This window comes from Mus musculus, chromosome 2 (genome assembly GCF_000001635.26).
Source record: "Mus musculus strain C57BL/6J chromosome 2, GRCm38.p6 C57BL/6J".
In the NCBI taxonomy this organism is placed as follows: domain Eukaryota; kingdom Metazoa; phylum Chordata; class Mammalia; order Rodentia; family Muridae; genus Mus; species Mus musculus.
Window position 1 is genome coordinate 125,391,603 of NC_000068.7, and position 22,821 is coordinate 125,414,423.

A 22,821-nucleotide genomic window follows, 5' to 3' on the forward strand; every position below is an offset into this window, starting at 1 on the left:
TGATTCTTATATAGATTTTTTTGTTTTGTTTTGTTTTGTTTTTTACAGAGCGTTAACCATTAGCACAAATTAGGTTAATGTTTATCTTTACCGGTGGAATTCTGGAAAGCACTCATAACTCAGCCTCGTGGCACATCCTGCCATTTTACATTTGACTAAACACACCAAGCTCCACACGCTGTGCTGTTACTAACGAGTCCATTTCTGGACATTCTTCAGTCTTGCTCCTCACCTATAACTCAGACCTAGTTCAAGCTTCCAGAGAGTTCCATTGCTATACTCCATTACTTATCTGGAATTTTGACCCACAAATTCTTGGTATCTCATCGTACTTGGAAGGGATTTTTCCCTTGTCTGTGTTTTCCTGACTCAGGGTGCTAAAGTTCCTTCCACTACACCACAGTGACTTTTCCCACAGAATTATCATCTAGATACTCCACATCGACCATTCTGAGGACCCTTCCCACCACATTGCTATGACCCACTTTAAATCTGGACCATATATGAGCAGTAACTAATTCTCACTCTCAGCCTAGCCTGTAAATTACATAAAGAGGATTTCAGTCTATGTTGGATTTAACTGAATTTTGATGTATTAAAGGAAACATTTTGTTTTCAAGCACTTGTTAGTCCTATAGTTTTAAAATTCCTTTTGGATTTGTGAAAGCAGCTGAATGGCTTATTAGTATTTCTGCTAATTAGGTGGGTAGATTACTTTAAGATCACCATTAACTTCATCTTAACCCTGTAGGACACGTGTCTAACTGGGCCCTAAACTCCTTCTTTTCTATAGATTTTATCGATGAGCCTCTAGGGATCAGCAGCCAGAGATAAAGTTTCTTAATTATCTTTTCTGTCTCCATTCAACTCAGAGATGAAACACAGTTTAAGAAAAGAAGAAAAGAAAAAGAAAGATAAAAAGGACTAAGTCCCTTTTACATCACCGCTTTGTACAGGCGAGGCCCAGAGCTCAGCGGTACTGTCTTGGAAGATTTGAACAAGCAAAAGCCGACCAGCACGTGAGTCTGCATGACCCATCTGCTTTGCTCTGTGCCGTGTCATGCTTAAGTCTTTCAGCTCCCTGCACACACAAGCCACACACAAGAACCATATCTTCCTGAACTAGATCTTCCTGCTGGCCTCTACATCTACTGCCTTCCCTCCTCACTCAAGTACAAGGAATCCAATCAATGATATAGATTCTCAAATTGATGTGTGCATTTAAGAAGCAATTCTTCTGGTACCCAAGTTATGCATCTTGATAGAAGTCATGCACTTCCAGACCATGATCTAGGGGATAGTTCTGCAGCAAATCAAGAGGAAGGGTTACTTTTTAGGACATTTGACCTGTTGAATCGTATGTATGTATGTATGTATGTATGTATGTATGTATGTATGTATATGTATGTATATGTATGTATTATGTATGCATGCATATATGTATGGACACCCAAAATGATTGCATTACTTCTACAGTTCACACCTACAGTTCTCAGTGGTGAGCAGCATCTTATACTGACACCATCAATGGCTCTATAGCGATGATGAGAACTGCACATCCTATGGTCAGCATCTCAAAAGCATCACACCATCCCTGCACTCCTCCACCCTGAGGTTCACCACCTCCCCTCGACTCTCCGATTCGAATGTGCCTTTCAGGAATCAAATTAAACAGGGCTAAAAGGTCAGGTTTTCACTGGAATTTGTGGGGAAAAGTCATTCTTCATGAGCTGTATGTTCTACCTGAATGCCTCCCAGGAGCAAGAGTATGCTAAATACTACGGCAGTGCAGAGAGCATGAGAAATATAAGATTGCAGTGAGGACTAAGACCTCTTCATAAGATTTATTAACTAGTGTCATTGCAGCACATGGACACAGGTAGGCACAACACAGGGCAGTGTAGACCTTGAGCACAAAGAAGTTACAAACCACTGGACCATGAGGATGTAACCTCACCTCCAGCTGTGGTTGGCTTGGCATCTCCATGGATCAGGTTATGTTTGCACAGATCCTTAGCCCTCTAGAGGAGTGGCTCTCAACCTTCCCAATGCTGCAGCTCATGTGGTGACCCCCCAACCATAAAATTATTTTAATTACTACTTCATAACTGTAATTTTAATATTGTTATGAATTAAGATGCAAATATCTGGCTTTCTGATGGTCTTAGGTGGCCCCTGTGAACTGGTCATGCAAACCCCAGAGGGGCCATGACCTACAGTTTGAGAAACACTACTCTAGCAGATATGTAGACAGCAGGGACTGTGGAAGAAGGGAGTAAAAGGTAAAGTATGAACTGTGCAGATATTTTAGGAAAAAATAACTCATTTCTTTTAGAAATGTTGAGACTATTCAAGGGAAACACCACCATATAGTTTAAATAGAAAATAAAACTCTCAAACATTAACAACTAAAAGAACTTAGTTCAGCTTTGGGGACTCCGGATGCTAAGCCAAATCATAAATATTTCTTTGCAGGAAAAGGCATCATTTGAACCAGCAAATATCACCTGTGGCCACACTAATGACAATATTCCAGACATCTTTCTATACAACCTCTCCAGCGATTGTCAGGTAAGCTATACTTTGGGAAATGTATGTGGCAGATCCCCCACTGGACACGTGGGAGGCCACCCCAACCATTTGGATTGATCAGCTTTCCATGGAAACAAAGGAAATATGACAGATAATTGGAAAGCTACAAAGGAAAACAAAAACAAAATAAAAACAAAAACAAAAAACAAAAATGGGACTTGGCAGAAGGAAGAGGAAAGTGATGACTGCTAGGGAAAGGGAAGAAGTATGTGGTAGGGCAGCTGGGCTTTATCGTTCTGAGCTGGTAAACATCACAGGAGAGACACCAGGTCCCTGTTGAGGAATACGAGAAAACAGAGACTCCATGCTACTCTATGGCAATGAGAGAACGAATTCACCGGCAGATCTAGAAACAAGCCATGGGTTTGGCAGGGTTGCATGGGCTATGCTATAGATGCTGTATAGATGGACTCTTACCAGTTGACCTGATGGGACACATCTCGGGAGCAACAGTAACCCCTGGAGACCAGCACCGGCCAAGATCGCAACAGCACTGCATTTTGGTTATGGACTGTGGCAGCTGGTTAGAGCAGCGCCCGTTTGCCAGAGCTGTGTAGCAGTAACCAGGGCGAACATCTGAGAGAGAAACAACAAGAACACATGTAGACTTTGTGATCATGCTAGGGACAACATTCCTCTGTCTCAATACCTCCAATGCCTCACCCTGGGGCTATGACAGGGTGACCCATGAGTGTATACTCTGGAAAGGAAGCTTTGAGCCCTTAAGCATTCCACTGGCCCAGTATTCAATCAGAAATGCCTTGTCTCATACCTTGCCTCTGCACACTGGGACACCTTGCCAAAACTCCACATTCCATACCCAGGGTGAGATGAAATGGTTTAAACCAATGTGCCATAGGAAAAAAGACTAAGACAATCACCAGTGGTGACAGACAATTATTCATAAAGACGCATCTCTGATTAAAGACAGCCTGGGTCGTTTTTGGTTTAAATTACATAATTCAAACTACTTTAGGCAAACATTTGCATAAATTCATTTAAAAAAACATTCAACTGTGACATGGGCATTAGTTTTTAGTCTGAAATTGTTCCTCAGACTTGTGAGGTTGTGTTTTTAAGGGTGGAGTCAATTTTCAGCAAGATTTAATGCTTATTAATCAGGTTCCCTCTTGTCCTGAGGCTCTCAGGAATTTTTTCAAAGGGTTAATTATTAATAAATTCCAAAACATCACCGACTGCAAATTCTTAGTCCTATAGGGACCCAACAGTTCTAGATGAGTTCTTTTCTTTTTGGCGGGAAAGTATCTTCTCACAGCAGCCCGGTGGGGCACTCTCCTATAGATCACTTTTATTGGATTACATCATGTCTGACTGTCATGACAACAGCTTACACACTATGGTACAACTCTCAGCTACCAAAAAAAAAGAGCTCAGCGCACAGGAAAAGCTCCTGAGGTGTTCCTGGGAAAAGGAGACCATAGCAAGGGGTAAACACCTATTTCTATCTACACACCATGGCTCACCAAGGAAAATACATCTCCGTACATAATCAAGTATATAATCAAGTTGAGAAAAGCAAGTCTTATCTGAAATATGCTTCTCACTTAATGTAAGGTGCATGAATGGACTTTGTAACATGAAAATTTTTTGGCAGCCAAAACCCTATCCCTATGTGCCCTAAGTCTGAATATTCAGCATCAAGCTTTGCCATAGAGGGTCGTCTGTATACACTTCTCTGAGGCATCCTTAAAAACACAAAGCCTTTGATGGTTTTACTGTTGAAATGCTTAAAGATAAACACTCATAATTTAGGAACATTTACATTGTTTACTTTAAGCAAAGAAGGATAAGACGAACCTAGACATACCACAGAAAAAGACTAAGGGTCAGCATCACACACACAAGACAGTTTCTGAGTGGTACTTATGACCACCACCAAGTACAGATGCAATTCCCAGAAAATGTTAATTCTGGTTCAGGTACCTCTGGGCAGACATCTCAGCAAGAATGGGTCGTATGCCAGCTAGATCTAGGAAGAGTACCTACACAGGGGGTGTAGACAAGCCTTCTCTGGGAAGTCCACAGTGGGACACCTCTCTGTGAACATGATGGAGAAATGGGAGTTCTACATTCTAACTCGAAAGGTTTCAAAGTTAATAATGTTTATATATTATGCTATTAAATATTTTGGGCACAGAACCCAAAGGCTATTAAGAATGGGCAGAGGACCCCAAGCATGAGTTGTGTCCCAGCTGGGTAGTCAAAACCCAGTTGTAAACACTTGACCACATTATGAAATGTGTACATATAATTAGCAGATGGATGGTTTCTCCTTCAGAGCAAAGCTGGGACCTACAGTTGCCAATGGCAAACTTTTAACAGGCTAATGACTATTATTTTGCAAATTAACTGATACCATGTGGTTACAGTTTTAGATGGCTAGCATGTTATCAATGAGTCAGAGACTCTTGATCCTTGTGGTAAAATGGGGACTGCCGGGGCTGAAGTTACAAGCTGCCATCAGGTTATTGGCAGCCCTTGATTTACAAATAGCATCATCAGAGGACTTGAGTTTGGCTCCCAGCACCTGTGTTAGAAGGCTCACAACTTCCTGTTAACTCCAGCTTCAGGGAATCCAACACCCTCTTTTGTACCTGTGCTCACAAGCACACAAAGTCACATACACATATAATTAAAAATAATGTAAATTAGTTTTAAAAAGAATAAATTACACCTTCATTTAATTTTCTGTCTTTAGGCAAGTAAAACACCACAACGGATAAGAACAGACCTTCTGTGTGTGGAGTAGAGGGTGTGTGTGTGTGTGTGTGTGTGTGTGTGTGTGTGTGTGTGTATGTGTACAAGTGTGTGTGTGCATGTAGGATGCATGTGTGTGTGCACATGGGAAGTGTGTGTATGTGTGCATGTGTGTGTACAAGTGTGTGTATAAATGTGTGTGTGTGTGCACGCGTGTGCGTGTGTGTATGTGTGTGCATGTGGTATATTTGTGTGTGTGTGCATGTGGTATATTTGTGTGTGTGTGTGCATGTGGTATATTTGTGTGTGTGTGTGTGTGTGTGTGCATGTGGTATATTTGTGTGTGTGTGCATGTGGTATATTTGTGTGTGTGTGTTGTCTTACCTGGAATGTGTATATATGCAAGTACTGACATGCCTGCAGTTTGCGTGGAAGCTTTAGATACAGATTGAAAGCCACTAATTTCCATGTCCTGGTGAAAAGTACCTGAGATGCTTAAGCAAGAATGTTACTTACGCAAATCACTATTTTAGGAAGGTAAGCCTGACAAAGCAGATGTGTAGAAGCCAGACCCAGTAAAGATTATTGCAAAACCTTAGACTTAGATTAACATAGATTCTGGAAAACAGCTAAATGTAGTCATGGAGAGACAACATGGCTAGACAAAGAGTGACCGCACCTTAACTCACAGACTGACAGCATCTACAAATCCATAAACGAGGACACAGAACCTCTGTAGGTAACAGGCTCTCTACTCTTGAATGCATTTCCTGAAATGACTGGTCCCATTAACAAACTTATTCAGAGAGATGTTCATTGTGGTCTATGAATAAAAACTGTGCCCACCATCTGTAATTAGACCCACCTACGCATCTGGTGCCATCAGGAGAGGTGTAAAAACCAGGGGGACATTTGCAGAAGTAGCTGCTGACAGTGTTTGTACATTCCCCGCCATCGCAGACTCCAGGAATGGTGCTGCACTCGTCAATATCTGAAATAGAAAATGGAGTTCTTGTCATCTGGGGGCCGCAATATGAAATTTCATGGCCACAAGGATTGCTTTTGAAGTCAAGCCCCCAGAAAGCAGCTGTCTGCACCAGATAGCAGCTGACCAGAGAAGAGCCGATGTAGACAGACATTCCCGAGGGATTTACCAGATTCAAGGAAGGGAGCCAAATAAACTTATGTCTCTAGAATCGAAACTAGCAGACTAATAGCCTGCTAATATTTCAAGTGCATTTATCTTGAAAGCTTGCTCTCTCTTTCTCTGCATATTTTGTACTAGATTAAACTCCTCCGATAATTATTCTATATGCTCCATCATCTTCTGTATTTGTTCTAATCAAATTTCCCACAAGGCAGATACTGTAATCCCTCAGAGAAGACCTAATGGCCTGAGCACTGGTTGGGAGTTGCTGACCTGTGGTGACCAGACTAGGGGTAGGAAGTACCAACGTGGTTTTCCAAAGGCACATCCAAATAACCACAGTAGTGCTCCTGGGCTGGGGAGTGTGCACTTGGTGAGTGAACTCCAGACAATGGGATGTTCTAGTCAGCTTTCCAACAGAAGGACTGCCTGCTCCTACTGTTGGAGATGTGGTCAACAGACTGCGCTTGACTTTTGGTCCTGTAAGGCATCATGGAGCTGCACACAACTGCCTTGCCTGAGGTCACTAGGAAGTCATGAAAGATGAGTATTTCTAACGGTGACTTGACTCTGCACCACCTAGGTCACTTATGCCACACTGCCCACTGTGGTCAATCGATGAGGTCACATGATCTCTCCTCCACTCCTGCCACTTCTCCCTCTCTCACACACACACTGATCCTAAAGAAATGCCTTAACGAATATCTTAACTGCCACAGAAGTCAAAGGCGATTGGCTGCTAGGGCTCATTAAGGTAAAACAGGATGAGAGAAATTGTCGCATGTGGAGGTTTGAATTCCCTAATATTTCCTCCCCGGTGGTCTGCTCTCATCAGTAGACAGTGGTGGAAATGCCTTGTGGGATGGGCTATGTACTAAGGGGTTCCACCAGAGTCACAGGCTAGACTTCTTCCTCCTGGTTCATCATCTTACAGGCTCCTACAACTCTATGGTTATCTCATTTTACTAGAACTTCAGGCATCCCAAAATGGTGACTTGAGCAAGGTTTCCATAAATCAGTCTGTATCAGATGCCACTCATAAAAACATATCAGTTTGACAGGCCTGCTGGGTACAGTGGGATATATATATATATATATATATATATATATATATATATATATATATATACACACACATACATATATACACACACATATACATACATACATATGCACACACATATATGTCTATATGTATATGTGTGTATAGTAATATATTACATTATATACATATAATATATACAGATATAAGTATGACATTATTGTGGTAAAGAGAAGTCCCAAGCACTCTAACTCACATATCAGGGAGTGCATGGATGTAGGGACCACATGGTAAAAATTACTTTGCCTTGTACTCTGCTCTTAAGATTCCTGGAGGCTAGGCTGATGATAATCTAAATCCCCAAACATTAAAAGTTAACCATTAATTCAAATGAGTTCTTCCAGATATAAAATGTAATCCCTTAACTACATATTTTTAATTTCTTAATTTCCTCGCACAGTAAGCTTGGTTTCCAGAAGGCGAGGGCACCTCTGCTCCTTCAGTAGAGGAGCTTTGCAGTCCTCAGAAAAACCAGCAAAGAGGTTTTGCTGAGAATCAGCCTGCGAGCTCTGATCCTCTTTCTCCAATCCCAGCTATAAACTTCCATCTTTGTCTTTTAAAATATTTAAAATCTAATATTGAATCGCTTTGGTTTATTCATTTACATTTCAACTGTTCTAAACTGTATATATGTATTAAATCATAGTTAATATGTTTTATTGAGGTTTTAGTAAATGACAGGGAGAATTCTGAAGAGGAAGCTCAAATGACAAGCACTTCAGTAGAGCAGCCTGTGATGGAGCTGTGGCAGCTGTCACCTCAGGAATTTGCTAGTACTCACTGGACTGAAGTGGATTTTTTGTTTTTAAGATAATATAAGAACTACATAGAAGCCGGGCGTGGTGGCGCACACCTTTAATCCCAGCACTCGGGAGGCAGAGGCAGGCGGATTTCTGAGTTCGAGGCCAGCCTGGTCTACAAAGTGAGTTCCAGGACAGCCAGGGCTACACAGAGAAACGGTGTCTCGAAAAACCAAACCAAACCAAACCAAAAAAAAAAGAAAACTACATAGTTTCTTCCTTTCAAACTCAAGGGAAAGCACACTTTAAAAGCCAGCCACAGTGCCAGTGACACAGCTCGGCAGGTAATGGCTCTGGCTGCCAAGCCTGGCCACCTGAGGTTGATCCCCAGGACCCACGCAGTGAAAGAAAAGAGCCTGCTCCTGCAAGCTGTCCTCAGACCTGCACATGAGTGATATGTGTGCAGGACACATACAGGCACACAAACCTTTCCTCTTCTTAAGTTGACTACCCCAGGTATTTTGTTATAGTATTGAAAAGCTAACTCTCATGCAGCTTTCACAAAGCATGCTAACAATGAGGACCCTGTTATGCCAGACTCTATTCCTGGCTACACATAGGATTTGCTGTTCTCTTTGCATTTGTGTGCTCAATCTGCTAGCATCCCTCCCTTGACCACATAGGACAGCCTGTGTTCAAATGGTGCCATTCTCCAACCTGCAGAAGGTTGTGGGAGACTTTCTTATGACATTTCTACCAGGGCAAAACAGGCCAACTTTATTCCAACCAGTCCCAGGCTAGAGCAAATATAGTAGTAACAAGGAAATATCATATCTGATGTCAATTTGCATAGAAAAATAGAGACAGGAAAAACCACCACCTAAATTTAATATAACTGTAGGCAGCAGAGGAAAGATGAGCTCTCACCAAAGAGGTCTGTTCTCTATCTTGCTATAGATTCCAATGCGCAGCTGAGAATTTGTTTTTATTGTTAAAAAATATTAATTCTCAGGTTGAATTTTTGATTTATTAGATATATCACAAAGTAGGTTTCTTAGGATTAATAAAAATAAAAGATTGAGTTCCCTATTTTTTCTGTGTGAGCATTATATCTGAATATTCTGTGTGATACACAACCATGACTGTTTCTGTTAGCTAGCCTAATCAAGCAAAAAGCAAAAGGCAGAAAATCAATTTTTGTTCAGGCAGGAAGTACTCTGATTTTAAAAGACAAAACACAGGCTAGACAGGCCATATGGTCTCCATTGCCCTAAGTCTTGAAGCTGACTATATCTTTTGTTGCTCAATATAGTAAGTAGAGAAAAGCTTAAAAATGTGACACACAGACTGTTGTTGATGTGGATTCTGCATGCAGGAAACCTCATTACATCAACACAAAAGATACCTTTAATAATGGCTGAATATCCATACCAGAATATTGTTAAATAGTTCCAAGCATTAGGAATTGGAATAAATGCTGGGCATGAGGGCCTTGCCTTTATTCTCAGAACTTCAAACATGGAGGCAGGCAGGCCTCTGTCAATTAGAGGCCAGCCTGGTCTATATAGCAAGTTTCAAGCCAGCCAGGAAGACAAAGAGAGTGGAGAATGAGACAGCCTGGTCTATATAACATGTTTCAAGCTAGCCAGGACTACAAGAGAGCAGGGGTGGTGGTGGTGGGGAGAGAGAGAGAGAGAGAGAGAGAGAGAGAGAGAGAGAGAGAGAGAGATCAATACAATATAGTCGATTAGCATCAGCATAAGAGAGTCAAAATGAACCCTTTGCAGCTACCTAAAGGCCTCAAGACACTCCCATCATTTACAATGTGGAAAAGCAGACCGACCTCTGCCCCTGTCAGTACCAATACTCTCTACTTCATCCTGATGTCAACAGTTCCTAAGATCAGTCCCCCTGGAGAAAACCAGTCTTATTGTTCTTTAAAACATGAGATGTTTTTATGAAGCCCAGCTTCAGGAAGGAAGTAAAACTGTCTCATGGTTCTATAGTTGAAATAACTGATATTTTATATATTATATATGATATATTTTATATATGTTATACAAATTTCATATATATTATAAATGATATTTTATGTAGATATATTTATATATGATATATTGTATATATGTACATATATGATATAAATAAAAATACATTCTCGATTGCAACAGCAATTATAAATTATGCCAATTAATAATTTTAAAAACCATTGAAACCCGCAAAGGCAATTCTATGACAACTAGATTATTCCATTCTGGGCAAGTCATATTAAATGTCTGACTATGGTTTATTGATAGTACTTCACATCAGAAGCTGTCTTCTGTTGCTTTGATAGACTGGGAACTCATGGAGGTTAAGAACCCAAGGATAGACTTGTTCAACAAAAACCACAGACTTTTAATTGAAACTCAGGCCACAGCCGGAGGATGGATGACAACAAAGGAATGGCCTTGTCTGAGCTTGACCCAAGATGGAGTTTTGCTTGTTGCTCCAAGGCTATCAGAACACACTCCATCAATTCAGCAAGGAGAACTGAGAGCTATACATATTCCCAGGATGCTTGCATCTCAAAAACAAATCACTTCCCTGGAAGGCAGCCTGCTTCTGCATATAACAGCAGAGCTAGATGTAAACATGTCCCCTGTGTATACATTTTAGAAGCCTGCTCTACAAATGAAACAGAAATAGAAAAATCACATCAGCTTGCTTTTTTGCTTGGCTTTTCATCCAGTAGATATCAAGGCCCAGAAAAGAAAATCCTAAACTCTAACTAAGAGCACAACTATTTATGTTAGTAAGTCACACACACCCCTCAAAATTCTACATTTAACTAGAAAATATCAGTAGTATAGTTTTTAATGGTATCTAATAGTCAACTTTAAAGTCGTGCCTCCAAAACTATACAAAACACACGTCTTGAACACTTTAAGCCAAATTTCAGCTGAAAATATTTCATGTCTTACTACTTATTTGATTCAGATGCGCCTCTTATTTTGTTTCTTTAAAAGCAGAACAAGCTGCAGAGGCTTTTCTGGTTCCGTGAACGGAAGATGCATAATTTCTGTCAGACTGTCATATTTTCAGCCTCCTGGGAATGACAAACCCAGAAGGTCTAGGGTTTAATGTGCTAACAAGCTTGCTGCTGATGCCACCCTGTCTGTCTTCCTCATTCTCTTGAGCTGCAAACCATGAGGTTGCTTACCTTCACATTTTTGTGACACTTCATTAAATTTGTGTCCAGCAGGGCATTTGCACTCAAAAGATCCAACGGTATTAATGCAATTTCCTCCTTGACACATCCCTGGGATGGCCTGACATTCATCCACATCTGTCAAATTTGGGAAGAGAGAAAGATTCGTTGAAGAAGAAAATGTAATAGTTGATCCACAATTATATCACCATGTTTATGTCAAAGGGACCCACCACAGCTTTCAGGATATGACAGCAACTGTTATAATACATTATGTAAATAACTAAGTTGTTAACATAGCTTAGTCAATAATGCTCAAGGAGAAGCCCTGTCTTACCATAGGCAGAGGAGGTCATTCTACTAAATGTGGGGCTTCATCATACACAGCCGAGTAGAATATACAATGATTAAAATGACAACTTTTACTGTGTCCTTTTCACCTTCAGATTGCCAATAATAATCAAAATTATCTAAGACATCCTTCAAAGGCAAAATGTGATGCACGTTTAAAGATAAAGATAAAGCTATCTTGAAGTGTTTCAGTCACACAAAATTTATTTGAGATGGCTGAGATTGCCATGTGACAGCTAGTGTCTTCATAATGTATTTCCCTTATACCCTCTGGAAAATCGTCTTGTGCAGGAAAAGTTCATCAGGGCCAGAAACGAGATCTGTGCTGGAGAATGTGAGGGTTCAGCGGTAGATCCACCCACAAGAACTCGTACCAGGGATGACCTTTGAAAGCTAGGATCATGTCCCTCCCCATCACCACTAATTCAGAGAAAGCCTATGACTGTTCACTAGTCTATGGCTACTGTGATAGCAACATCCAGCCCCTGGTACTCACCACCAACCATCCTAGTAATGAATGTGTTTTATTCTTCAACAACATGGGCTTCCCCGAAGCAGACTCAATCCACCACGCTCAATGCCCTTTCTAAGGACCTAGAGACTAGCCTCTGGTTCTATATATAGTCCTAAATTAACCTTTCCAACAGAAACCTCCTCCTCCTCCATGGTGTTGGCTGCCTGGATTCCATTGTGAAGACAATGTATACAAGTGTATTCTCTCAGTTTCTTCATTTGGAAAATACTGATTCAATAAAGATCCCCAACAGGAGTTAAGGATCTTTATCTTAGACTGTCTTGTAGACATAAGTGAGCACAGTACCCTCCCTAGGCCCTGATGGTATGAGAAGCAACAGAGCGAGTGACATTTCCAGGCTCTTACCCTATGCTGCTGGGAAAAGTCACCCCACAATTAAAGGAGAACCAGAGGAGAAATATTTGTTTCGGAATAGAAGTGTCACCGTTTTAATAGAATGTTCTGACCCACCAATGACTATACTAAAACAATTGTGATTATATTCTACAGCCAGTTTCATTTTTATTTTAGATCAGGGTTTTTCTGAATGTTTATTAAAACATGACTTGAAATCACAATTTTAAAGTCAGAGAGGCAACTCTAGATAGTCTTGTTGATCATGAGTTTTAGCCAATATGAAGGCAGTTCCCCATTGACCATGAACTCCCAGACTATGCCTGTACATCTGTGTCTAACAACACATTTGCCCACAGCCTGCATCTGGCCCAAGGGCTAAAAACACCAGTGAGAGGACACCCTGGCTACATATAACACTTCGAGAACCTCCTCCAGCAAAAGAAAAAAGTCCTTTTTGCAAGTGACCATATAAGCTGCTATTTTGAAGCCATGAGTTTTTGCCAAACAAATGTTTAGTCTTCCCCACCTAGGTGTTGATGGACAGTCAAGAAGGGACAGGAAGTAAATCTGGGGGAAGTCCAGACTGTACGAGAGGACTATCGAGCTGAGGAGAATCTATCTGCCTTCCCTCTCTTCTCCTTCCATGTCTCTTTCTTCTGCTGGTTCCCAGACCTCTGACCGGAAGCTCACTGACAGGAAGCTCACTGACAGGAAGTGAGGGTCTGTCTCCCTAGTCACTGCCAACAGCTCATGGCTATTAGCAACTTCAAAATACAATGACCAACAAATTCCTCAAAACTCAAGGAGACTTTCTAAGAAGGAGGGGGAAAAAAACGACATCAAAAGAGACGCCTGCTCAGATCGGTCCTTTGCAACTCTAGGATTTTATTTTTTTTTTTTTTTTTTTTTTAATTCGGTATTTAGCTCATTTACATTTCCAATGCTATACCAAAAGTCCCCCTTACCCACCCACCCCCACTCCCCTACCCACCCACTCCCCCCCTTTGGCCCTGGCATTCCCCTGTACCGGGGCACACAAAGTCTGCGTGTCCAATGGGCCTCTCTTTCCAGTGATGGCCGACTAGGCCATCTTTTGATACATATGCAGCTAGAGTCAAGAGCTCAGGGGTACTGGTTAGTTCATAATGTTGTTCCACCTATAGGGTTGAAGATCCCTTTAGCTCCTTGGGTACTTTCTCTAGCTCCTCCATTGGGAGCCCTGTGATCCATCCATTAGCTGACTGTGAGCATCCACTTCTGTGTTTGCTAGGCCCCGGCATAGTCTCACAAGAGACAGCTACATCTGGGTCCTTTCAGTAAAATCTTGCTAGTGTATGCAATGGTGTCAGCATTTGGAAGCTGATTATGGGGTGGATCCCTGGATATGGCAGTCTCTACATGGTCCATCCTTTCATCTCAGCTCCATACTTTGTTTCTGTAACTCCTTCCATGGGTGTTTTGTTCCCACTTCTAAGGAGGGGCATAGTGTCCACACTTCAGTCTTCATTTTTCTTGAGTTTCATGTGTTTAGGAAATTGTATCTTATATCGTGGGTATCCTAGGTTTTGGGCTAGTATCCACTTATCAGTGAGTACATATTGTGTGAGTTCCTTTGTGATTGTGTTACCTCACTCAGGATGATGCTCTCCAGGTCCATCCATTTGGCTAGGAATTTCATAAATTCATTCTTTTTAATAGCTGAGTAGTACTCCATTGTGTAGATGTACCACATTTTCTGTATCCATTCCTCTGTTGAGGGGCATCTGGGTTCTTTCCAGTTTCTGGCTATTATAAATAAGGCTGCTATGAACATAGTGGAGCATGTGTCCTTCTTACCAGTTGGGGCTTCTTCTGGATATATGCCCAGGAGAGGTATTGCTGGATCCTCCGGTAGTACTATGTCCAATTTTCTGAGGAACCGCCAGACTGATTTCCAGAGTGGTTGTACAAGCCTGCAATCCCACCAACAATGGAGGAGTGTTCCTCTTTCTCCACATCCTCGCCAGCATCTGCTGTCACCTGAATTTTTGATCTTAGCCATTCTCACTGGTGTGAGGTGGAATCTCAGGGTTGTTTTGATTTGCATTTCCCTGATGATTAAGGATGTTGAACATTTTTTCAGGTGCTTCTCTGCCATTCGGTATTCCTCAGGTGAGAATTCTTTGTTCAGTTCTGAGCCCCATTTTTTAAGGGGGTTATTTGATTTTCTGAGGTCCACCTTCTTGAGTTCTTTATATATGTTGGATATTAGTCCCCTATCTGATTTAGGATAGGTAAAGATCCTTTCCCAGTCTGTTGGTGGTCTTTTTGTCTTATAGACAGTGTCTTTTGCCTTGCAGAAACTTTGGAGTTTCATTAGGTCCCATTTGTCAATTCTCGATCTTACAGCACAAGCCATTGCTGTTCTGTTCAGGAATTTTTCCCCTGTGCCCATATCTTCAAGGCTTTTCCCCACTTTCTCCTCTATAAGTTTCAGTGTCTCTGGTTTTATGTGAAGTTCCTTGATCCACTTAGATTTGACCTTAGTACAAGGAGATAAGTATGGATCGATTCGCATTCTTCTACATGATAACAACCAGTTGTGCCAGCACCAATTGTTGAAAATGCTGTCTTTCTTCCACTGGATGGTTTTGGCTCCCTTGTCGAAGATCAAGTGACCATAGGTGTGTGGGTTCATTTCTGGGTCTTCAATTCTATTCCATTGGTCCACTTGTCTGTCTCTATACCAGTACCATGCAGTTTTTATCACAATTGCTCTGTAGTAAAGCTTTAGGTCAGGCATGGTGATTCCACCAGAGGTTCTTTTATCCTTGAGAAGAGTTTTTGCTATCCTCGGTTTTTTGTTATTCCAGATGAATTTGCAAATTGTTCCTTCTAATTCGTTGAAGAATTGAGTTGGAATTTTAATGGGGATTGCATTGAATCTGTAGATTGCTTTTGGCAAGATAGCCATTTTTACAATGTTGGTCCTGCCAATCCATGAGCATGGGAGATCTTTCCATCTTCTGAGATCTTCTTTAATTTCTTTCTTCAGGGACTTGAAGTTTTTATCATACAGATCTTTCACTTCCTTCGTTAGAGTCACGCCGAGATATTTTATATTATTTGTGGCTATTGAGAAGGGTGTTGTTTCCCTAATTTCTTTCTCAGCCTGTTTATTCTTTGTGTAGAGAAAGGCCATTGACTTGTTTGAGTTAATTTTATATCCAGCTACTTCACCGAAGCTGTTTATCAGGTTTAGGAGTTCTCTGTTGGAATTTTTAGGGTCACTTATATATACTATCATATCATCTGCAAAAAGTGATATTTTGACTTCCTCTTTTCCAATTTGTATCCCCTTGATCTCCTTTTGTTGTCGAATTGCTCTGGCTAATACTTCAAGTACTATGTTGAAAAGGTAGGGAGAAAGTGGGCAGCCTTGTCTAGTCCCTGATTTTAGTGGGATTGCTTCCAGCTTCTCTCCATTTACTTTGATGTTGGCTACTGGTTTGCTGTAGATTGCTTTTATCATGTTTAGGTATTGGCCTTGAATTCCTGATCTTTCCAGAACTTTTATCATGAATGGGTGTTGGATCTTGTCAAATGCTTTTTCTGCATCTAACGAGATGATCATGTGGTTTTTGTCTTTGAGTTTGTTTATATAATGGATTACATTGATGGATTTTCGTATATTAAACCATCCCTGCATCCCTGGAATAAAACCTACTTGGTCAGGATGGATGATTGCTTTAATGTGTTCTTGGATTCGGTTAGCGAGAATTTTATTAAGAATTTTTGCATCGATGTTCATAAGAGAAATTGGTCTGAAGTTCTCTATCTTTGTTGGATCTTTCTGTGGTTTAGGTATCAGAGTAATAGTGGCTTCATAAAATGAGTTGGGTAGAATACCTTCTACTTCTATCTTGTGAAAAAGTTTGTGCAGAACTGGAGTTAGATCTTCTTTGAAGGTCTGATAGAACTCTGCACTAAACCCGTCTGGTCCTGGGCTCTTTTTGGCTGGGAGACTATTAATAACTGCTTCTATTTCTTTAGGGGATATGGGACTGTTTAGAAGGTCAACTTGATCCTGATTCAACTTTGGTACCTGGTATCTGTCCAGAAATTTGTCCATTTCGTCCAGGTTTTCCAGTTTTGTTGAGTATAGCCTTTTGTAGAAGGATCTGATGGTGTTTTGGATTTCTTCAGGATCTGTTGTTATGTCTCCCTTTTCATTTCTGATTTTGTTAATTAGGATTTTGTCCCTGTGTCCTTTAGTGAGTCTAGCTAAGGGTTTATCTATCTTGTTGATTTTCTCAAAGAACCAACTCCTCGTTTGGTTAATTCTTTGAATAGTTCTTCTTGTTTCCACTTGGTTGATTTCACCCCTGAGTTTGATTATTTCCTGCCGTCTACTCCTCTTGGGTGAATTTGCTTCCTTTTTTTCTAGAGCTTTTAGATGTGTTGTCAAGCTGCTAGTATGTGCTCTCTCCCGTTTTTTCTTGAAGGCACTCATAGCTATGAGTTTCCCTCTTAGAAATGCTTTCATTGTGTCCCAAAGGTTTGGGTACGTTGTGGCTTCATTTTCATTAAACTCTAAAAAGTCTTTAATTTCTTTCTTTATTCCTTCCTTGACCAAGGTATCATTGAGAAGAGTGTTGTTCAGTTTCCATGTGAATGTTGGCTTTCTGTTATTTATTTTGTTATTGAAGATCAGCCTTAGTGCATGGTGATCTGATAGGATACATGGGACAATTTCAATATTTTTGAATCTGTTGAGGCCTGATTTGTGACCTATTATGTGGTCAATTTTGGAGAAGGTACCATGAGGTGCTGAGAAGAAGGTATATCCTTTTGTTTTAGGATAAAATGTTCTGTAGATATCTGTCAGATCCATTTGTTTCATCACTTCTGTTAGTTTCAGTGTGTCCCTGTTTAGTTTCTGTTTCCATGATCTGTCCATTGGTGAAAGTGGTGTGTTGAAGTCTCCCACTATTATTGTGTGAGGCGCAATGTGTGCTTTGAGCTTTACTAAAGTTTCTTTAGTGAATGTGGCTGCTCTTGTATTTGGAGCATAGATATTCAGAATTGAGAGTTCCTCTTGGAGGATTTTACCTTTGATGAGAATGAAGTGTCCCTCCTTGTCTTTTTTGATGACTTTGGGTTGGAAGTCAATCTTATCAGATATTAGGATGGCTACTCCTGCTTGTTTCTTCATACCATTTGCTTGGAAAATTGTTTTCCAGCCTTTCATTCTGAGGTAGTGTCTATCTTTTTCTCTGAGATGAGTTTCCTGTAAGCAGCAAAATGTTGGGTCTTGTTTGTGTAGCCAGTTTGTTAGTCTATGTCTTTTTATTGGCGAGTTGAGACCATTGATGTTAAGAGATATTAAGGAAAAGTAATTGTTGCTTCCTGTTATTTTAGTTGTTAAAGGTGGCATTCTGTTCTTGTGGCTGTCTTCTTTTAGGTTTGTTGAGGGATTACCTTCTTGTTTTTTCTAGGGCGTTGTTCCCGTTCTTGTATTGGTTTTTTTCTGTTATTATCCTTTGAAGGGCTGGATTCGTGGAGAGATAATGCGTGAATTTGGTTTTGTCGTGGAATACTTTGGTTTCTCCCTCTATGATAATTGAGAGTTTGGCTGGGTATAGTAGCCTGGGCTGCAGTTTGTGTTCTCTTAGTGTCTGTATAACATCTGTCCAGGCTCTTCTGGCTTTCATAGTCTCTGGTGAAAAATCTGGTGTAATTCTGATAGGCTTGCCTTTATATGTTACTTGACCTTTTTCCCTTACTGCTTTTAGTATTCTATCTTTATTTAGTGCATTTGATGTTCTGATTATTATGTGTCGGGGGGAATTTCTTTTCTGGTCCAGTCTATTTGGAGTTCTGTAGGCTTCTTGTATGTTCATATGCATCTCATTCTTTAGATTTGGGAAGTTTTCTTCAATAATTTTGTTGAAGATGTTTGCTGGACCTTTGAGTTGAAAATCTTCATTCTCATCCACTCCTATTATCCGTACGTTTGGTCTTCTTATTGTGTCCTGGATTTCCTGGATATTTTGAGTTAGGATCTTTTTGCATTTTCCATTTTCTTTGATTGTTGTGCCGATGTTCTCTATGGAATCTTCTGCACCTGAGATTCTCTCTTCCATCTCTTGTATTCTGTTGCTGATGCTCAAATCTATGGTTCCAGATTTCTTTCCTAGGGTTTCTATCTCTAGTGTTGCCTCGCTTTGAGTTTTCTTTATTGTGTCTACTTCCCTTTTTAGGTCTAGTATGGTTTTGTTCATTTCCATCACCTGTTTGTATGTTTTTTCCTCTTTTTCTGTAAGGATTTCTACCTGTTTGATTGTGTTTTCCTGTTTTTCTTTAAGGACTTGTAACTCTTTAGCAGTGTTCTCCTGTATTTCTTTAAGTGATTTATTAAAGTCCTTCTTGATGTCCTCTACCATCATCATGAGATATGCTTTTAAATCTAGGTCTAGGTTCTCAGGTGTGTTGGGGTTCCCTGGACTGGGCGAAGTGGGTGTGCTGGGTTCTGGTGATGGTGAGTGGTCTTGGTTCCTGTTAGTAAGATTCCTCCGTTTACCTTTCGCCATCTGGTAATCTCTGGAGTTAGTAGTTATAGTTGACTCTGTTTAGAGATTGTTCTTCTGGTGATTCTGTTACCGTCTATCAGCAGACCTGGGAGACAGATTCTCTCCTCTGAGTTTCAGTGCTCAGAGCACTCTCTGCTGGCAAGCTCTCTTACAGGGAAGGTGCGCAGATATCTTGTATTTGGACCTCCTCCTGGCCGAAGAAGAAGGCCCAAAACAGGACCTTTCTCAGACACCGTGTTGCTTTGGCAGTTCCCAGGTGGTACAGACTCTCACCTAAGCAGACTAAATTCCTAAGTTCCTTGGAGTCCCGGGACCAAGATGGCGACCGCTGCTGCTGTGGCTTAGGCCGCCTCTCCAGCGGGGTGGGCACCTGTCCTCCGGTCCGGAAGGTGGCCGGCTGTCCCCGGCCCACACAGGGTGCTGCCTCAGCGCCTCTGTGCTTCTGCCTGTTCCAGAGGCTGTCAGGTTCTCTGGCGCACCCTCTCACCTGTTCAGACTAATTTCCTAAGTTCGGCGGGTCCCGGACCAAGATGGCGACCGCTGCTGCTGTGGCTTAGGTCGCCTCCCCAGCCGGGCGGGCACCTGTCCTCCGGTCCGGAAGGTGGCCGGCTGTCCCCGGCCCACACAGGGTGCTGCCTCAGCCCCTCTGTGCTTCTGCCTGTTCCAGAGGCTGTCAGGTTCTCTGGCGCACCCTCTCACCTGTTCAGACTAATTTCCTAAGTTCGGCGGGTCCCGGACCAAGATGGCGACCAACTCTAGGATTTTAAAACAGAGTCTTTTGGCTGCTCCCGGACATTTAGAGGGGCACATCCAAGGGCACGCAGAGGAGTCGTGTCTGGAAGCCAGGCACAATCAATCTAGTGCTGCCCACCGCACACACAGATGAGAGCAACTCGAATCCTGCTGTCCTGAATCCTAATCTTTAGAATGAACACAAGGAACTGAGCCAAACTACTACCTAGTTGCCTCAGAAAAAGCATATTTTGTGAGTTTTATGAAAATACTGCAGTTGTCTAAAAAAAGCACCGCAGCCATCTAAAGGAAGCAGAGATAGCCTGCGAGTTTTCAGGCCCATCAGTTTAGAGTGGAGTGGCCTCTGCTCACTTCCTCCTCTTTCCTGCCAGACATCCAGACAATGGAAGAATTTACACAGCTGGGGGAGCAGAGGCAAAGCCAAAACCAGAATTCTAGGGGAGGGCAGAAGAGTACTAAGACAACATCTGGGGGCATTTAAAACAGTGAAGTCAGTTCTAACTTATTTCTGACTTGTTAAAAACAAACAAACAAACAAACAAACAAGCCCTAATGTAGCATGTCAAATGTCCAGAGGAGCAATTTTCTTTAGGTCAGTTAAGTGCAACCTGGAGCTCAGGCCTCTAAGAGTTTCAGATGAAGAGAAAACAACAACCACTACCTTGTTCGCTGTGTTTCTACAAGGCAGCGCCGTTAGGTACAGCGTAGCCCCAACACAGTTGCTACGCCTGAGCCAGAGCACACGGAACCACTCCTGGGCCAGAGGGGCCCGCTGGCCAGACAGACTTAGCAAACCTTCCGGACTCCAAGAATCTGGCTACTGAGGTTTCAGCTGTACCCGGAGGCAGGGGATGGGAGTTCTCAGCAGCTGAGCTGTCCCCCTCCAGCAGGGACTAAGGCATTTTCAGCAGCCCGGGCGTGGCCCTCTATTGAACAGGACTGTTCCTTGTTAATACTGCGGCTTTACCTTGACAAGCTCCAGTGCGGATGTTGGGAATGAAGCCGCGGCGGCAGGGGTGAGGCTGGGCAGGACACATCTCACAGGGGTGGCCCCAGGCTCGGCCCACGGTGGCACAGCAAAGTGTTTTGGTGCAGACAATCCCGCTGAGCTGTCCCTGGCACATCTGGTTGCTTACCACAGTAAAACATGGGCCTGTTCTGTAATCTGAAAGTAAAGAATAAGAGATTCGTCAAATCTCAGAGGAGAAAGGGCCGGCAGCTGTGCCCCATCCTGCAGGTCCAAGTTCAGACAAGAACTTCCAGCAGCTCCCACATCCTTGGCTCTGTGTAAAGTCTGAATAGACCTTTCCACCCCTAACTTCCATTTTCCTCACCTACAAAGGAGGGGAAAACATTGGTTCCTGTCCATTCAAAGATGCCCTTGTTAGGATCAGATAAATTTAGGGAAATTCCTTATAAGCCTGAATGTTGAGGGAAACACAGCATCCTGGCATTACTATCCAATCAGTTGGTCTAGAAAACACCTAGGTATCTGTATTGCACCAGACTTTCATGTACCATTGTATTTCAGTGGCATGAAATTCATGTGTCAAAGGAACATATGAACTCCATGGTCATTGCTATTGTCCATAATTGCTAAGAATGGAAGCTACCCGTGTGTCTGTCAGCTAATGAATGAACTGTGGTAGGTATGTTCCACTAAGTATTAGTCAGTCATGAAAAAGATAGAATCCCACCATTTGAAATCAGCGGGGTTTTTGATTAACGATAAATTAATTAGGGAAGCACAGAGAGGCAAGTGCCACAGCCTGTCATTCCAAGGTGGGGTTTTAAACGTTACCAGGCAGAAGTTGCGAGTAGAAAGAACAGTGGTTCCTAAAAGCAAACAGGGCGAAGGAAGGGCTGGGGAGAGGTTATCGCTGAGTACCTGTTAGTCAGCACAATGGTTGACTGCAGATAGCACTAATGGAACGTGCGTTTCCAAAGCTAGAGAAGAGTACACTGAAAGTTCTGTCAAAGAAAAATGCTAAATGAAGCAGACATGTTTAGACTGATTTAATATTTGATTCATGTGTGTGCATCTGCATGTGTGTGTGTGTGTGCGTGCTCGCGCTTTTAAGGGGACACTCTCATGCCACGGCATGCATGTAGAGGTCAGAGTTGTGGGCATCTTCCACCATGCCCATCCCTGGTCAAACCTAGGCTTGGCGGCAGGTACCTTTGTGACTGAGACCCCACATCCCCGGTCTAAGCAGGCACACCACTTCACTGTGAGTACATATTGTACTCTACTGGCTTTTCATTTTTTAAATTAAAAAAAGATTTAAAATAATTTAAAAATAATTTTGCCTATAGTTGGATTTTAGGCAGACCATGATACTTTATATAATGTGCTGGATTGTTTCAAAGCTTGCCATCTTCAATCAATAGGTTCTAAGTTTTACAAGGGATTAAAAAGTAACAATTATCTACTGACTAAAATCTCAGCCTTCATTTTGTTCTCCCAAAAAAAAGAAGTCACTGAACTCTGGGGTTGAATGCCACAATATCACTCATATACAATAACTATGGAGACAAAATGGGAAATGGAAGTCATCTTTACAAACATGGCCCCATGAACATTTAATAAGTACTTATCTATTTTATTTATCATTTTAAACATTAGCATACAAATTAATGGGTTTCATAGCAGGATTTCCATACATTCATATTGTATTTCCCCTTTATTCCATTACCATTTTTGTTCTTATTCATATATAAGTAAATGAAATATACATATATGCATATATTTGAATATATGTATGTATATGTTGAAAAATCCACA

At 41.7% G+C, this 22,821-nt stretch overlaps 1 protein-coding gene across 4 annotated transcripts in view; it reads right to left on the reverse strand.

The window, feature by feature from the left end:
- The window catches only part of Fbn1 (fibrillin 1), a 205,892-nt gene that overhangs the window by 91,009 nt on the left and 92,062 nt on the right, over window positions 1-22,821 (reverse strand). For all 4 annotated transcript variants that reach the window (XR_866221.3, XM_006498747.1, NM_007993.2 and 1 more), the window contains exons 7-10: window positions 21,004-21,201; window positions 11,502-11,627; window positions 6,176-6,301; window positions 3,010-3,168 (exon numbers count right to left, since the gene is read on the reverse strand). Coding sequence is in view for 3 of the 4 variants with exons in the window: in XM_006498747.1 (XP_006498810.1) it covers window positions 3,010-3,168; window positions 6,176-6,301; window positions 11,502-11,627; window positions 21,004-21,201 (609 nt within the window). In the remaining variant the exon portion in view is untranslated. The remainder of the gene's footprint in view (window positions 1-3,009; window positions 3,169-6,175; window positions 6,302-11,501; window positions 11,628-21,003; window positions 21,202-22,821) is intronic.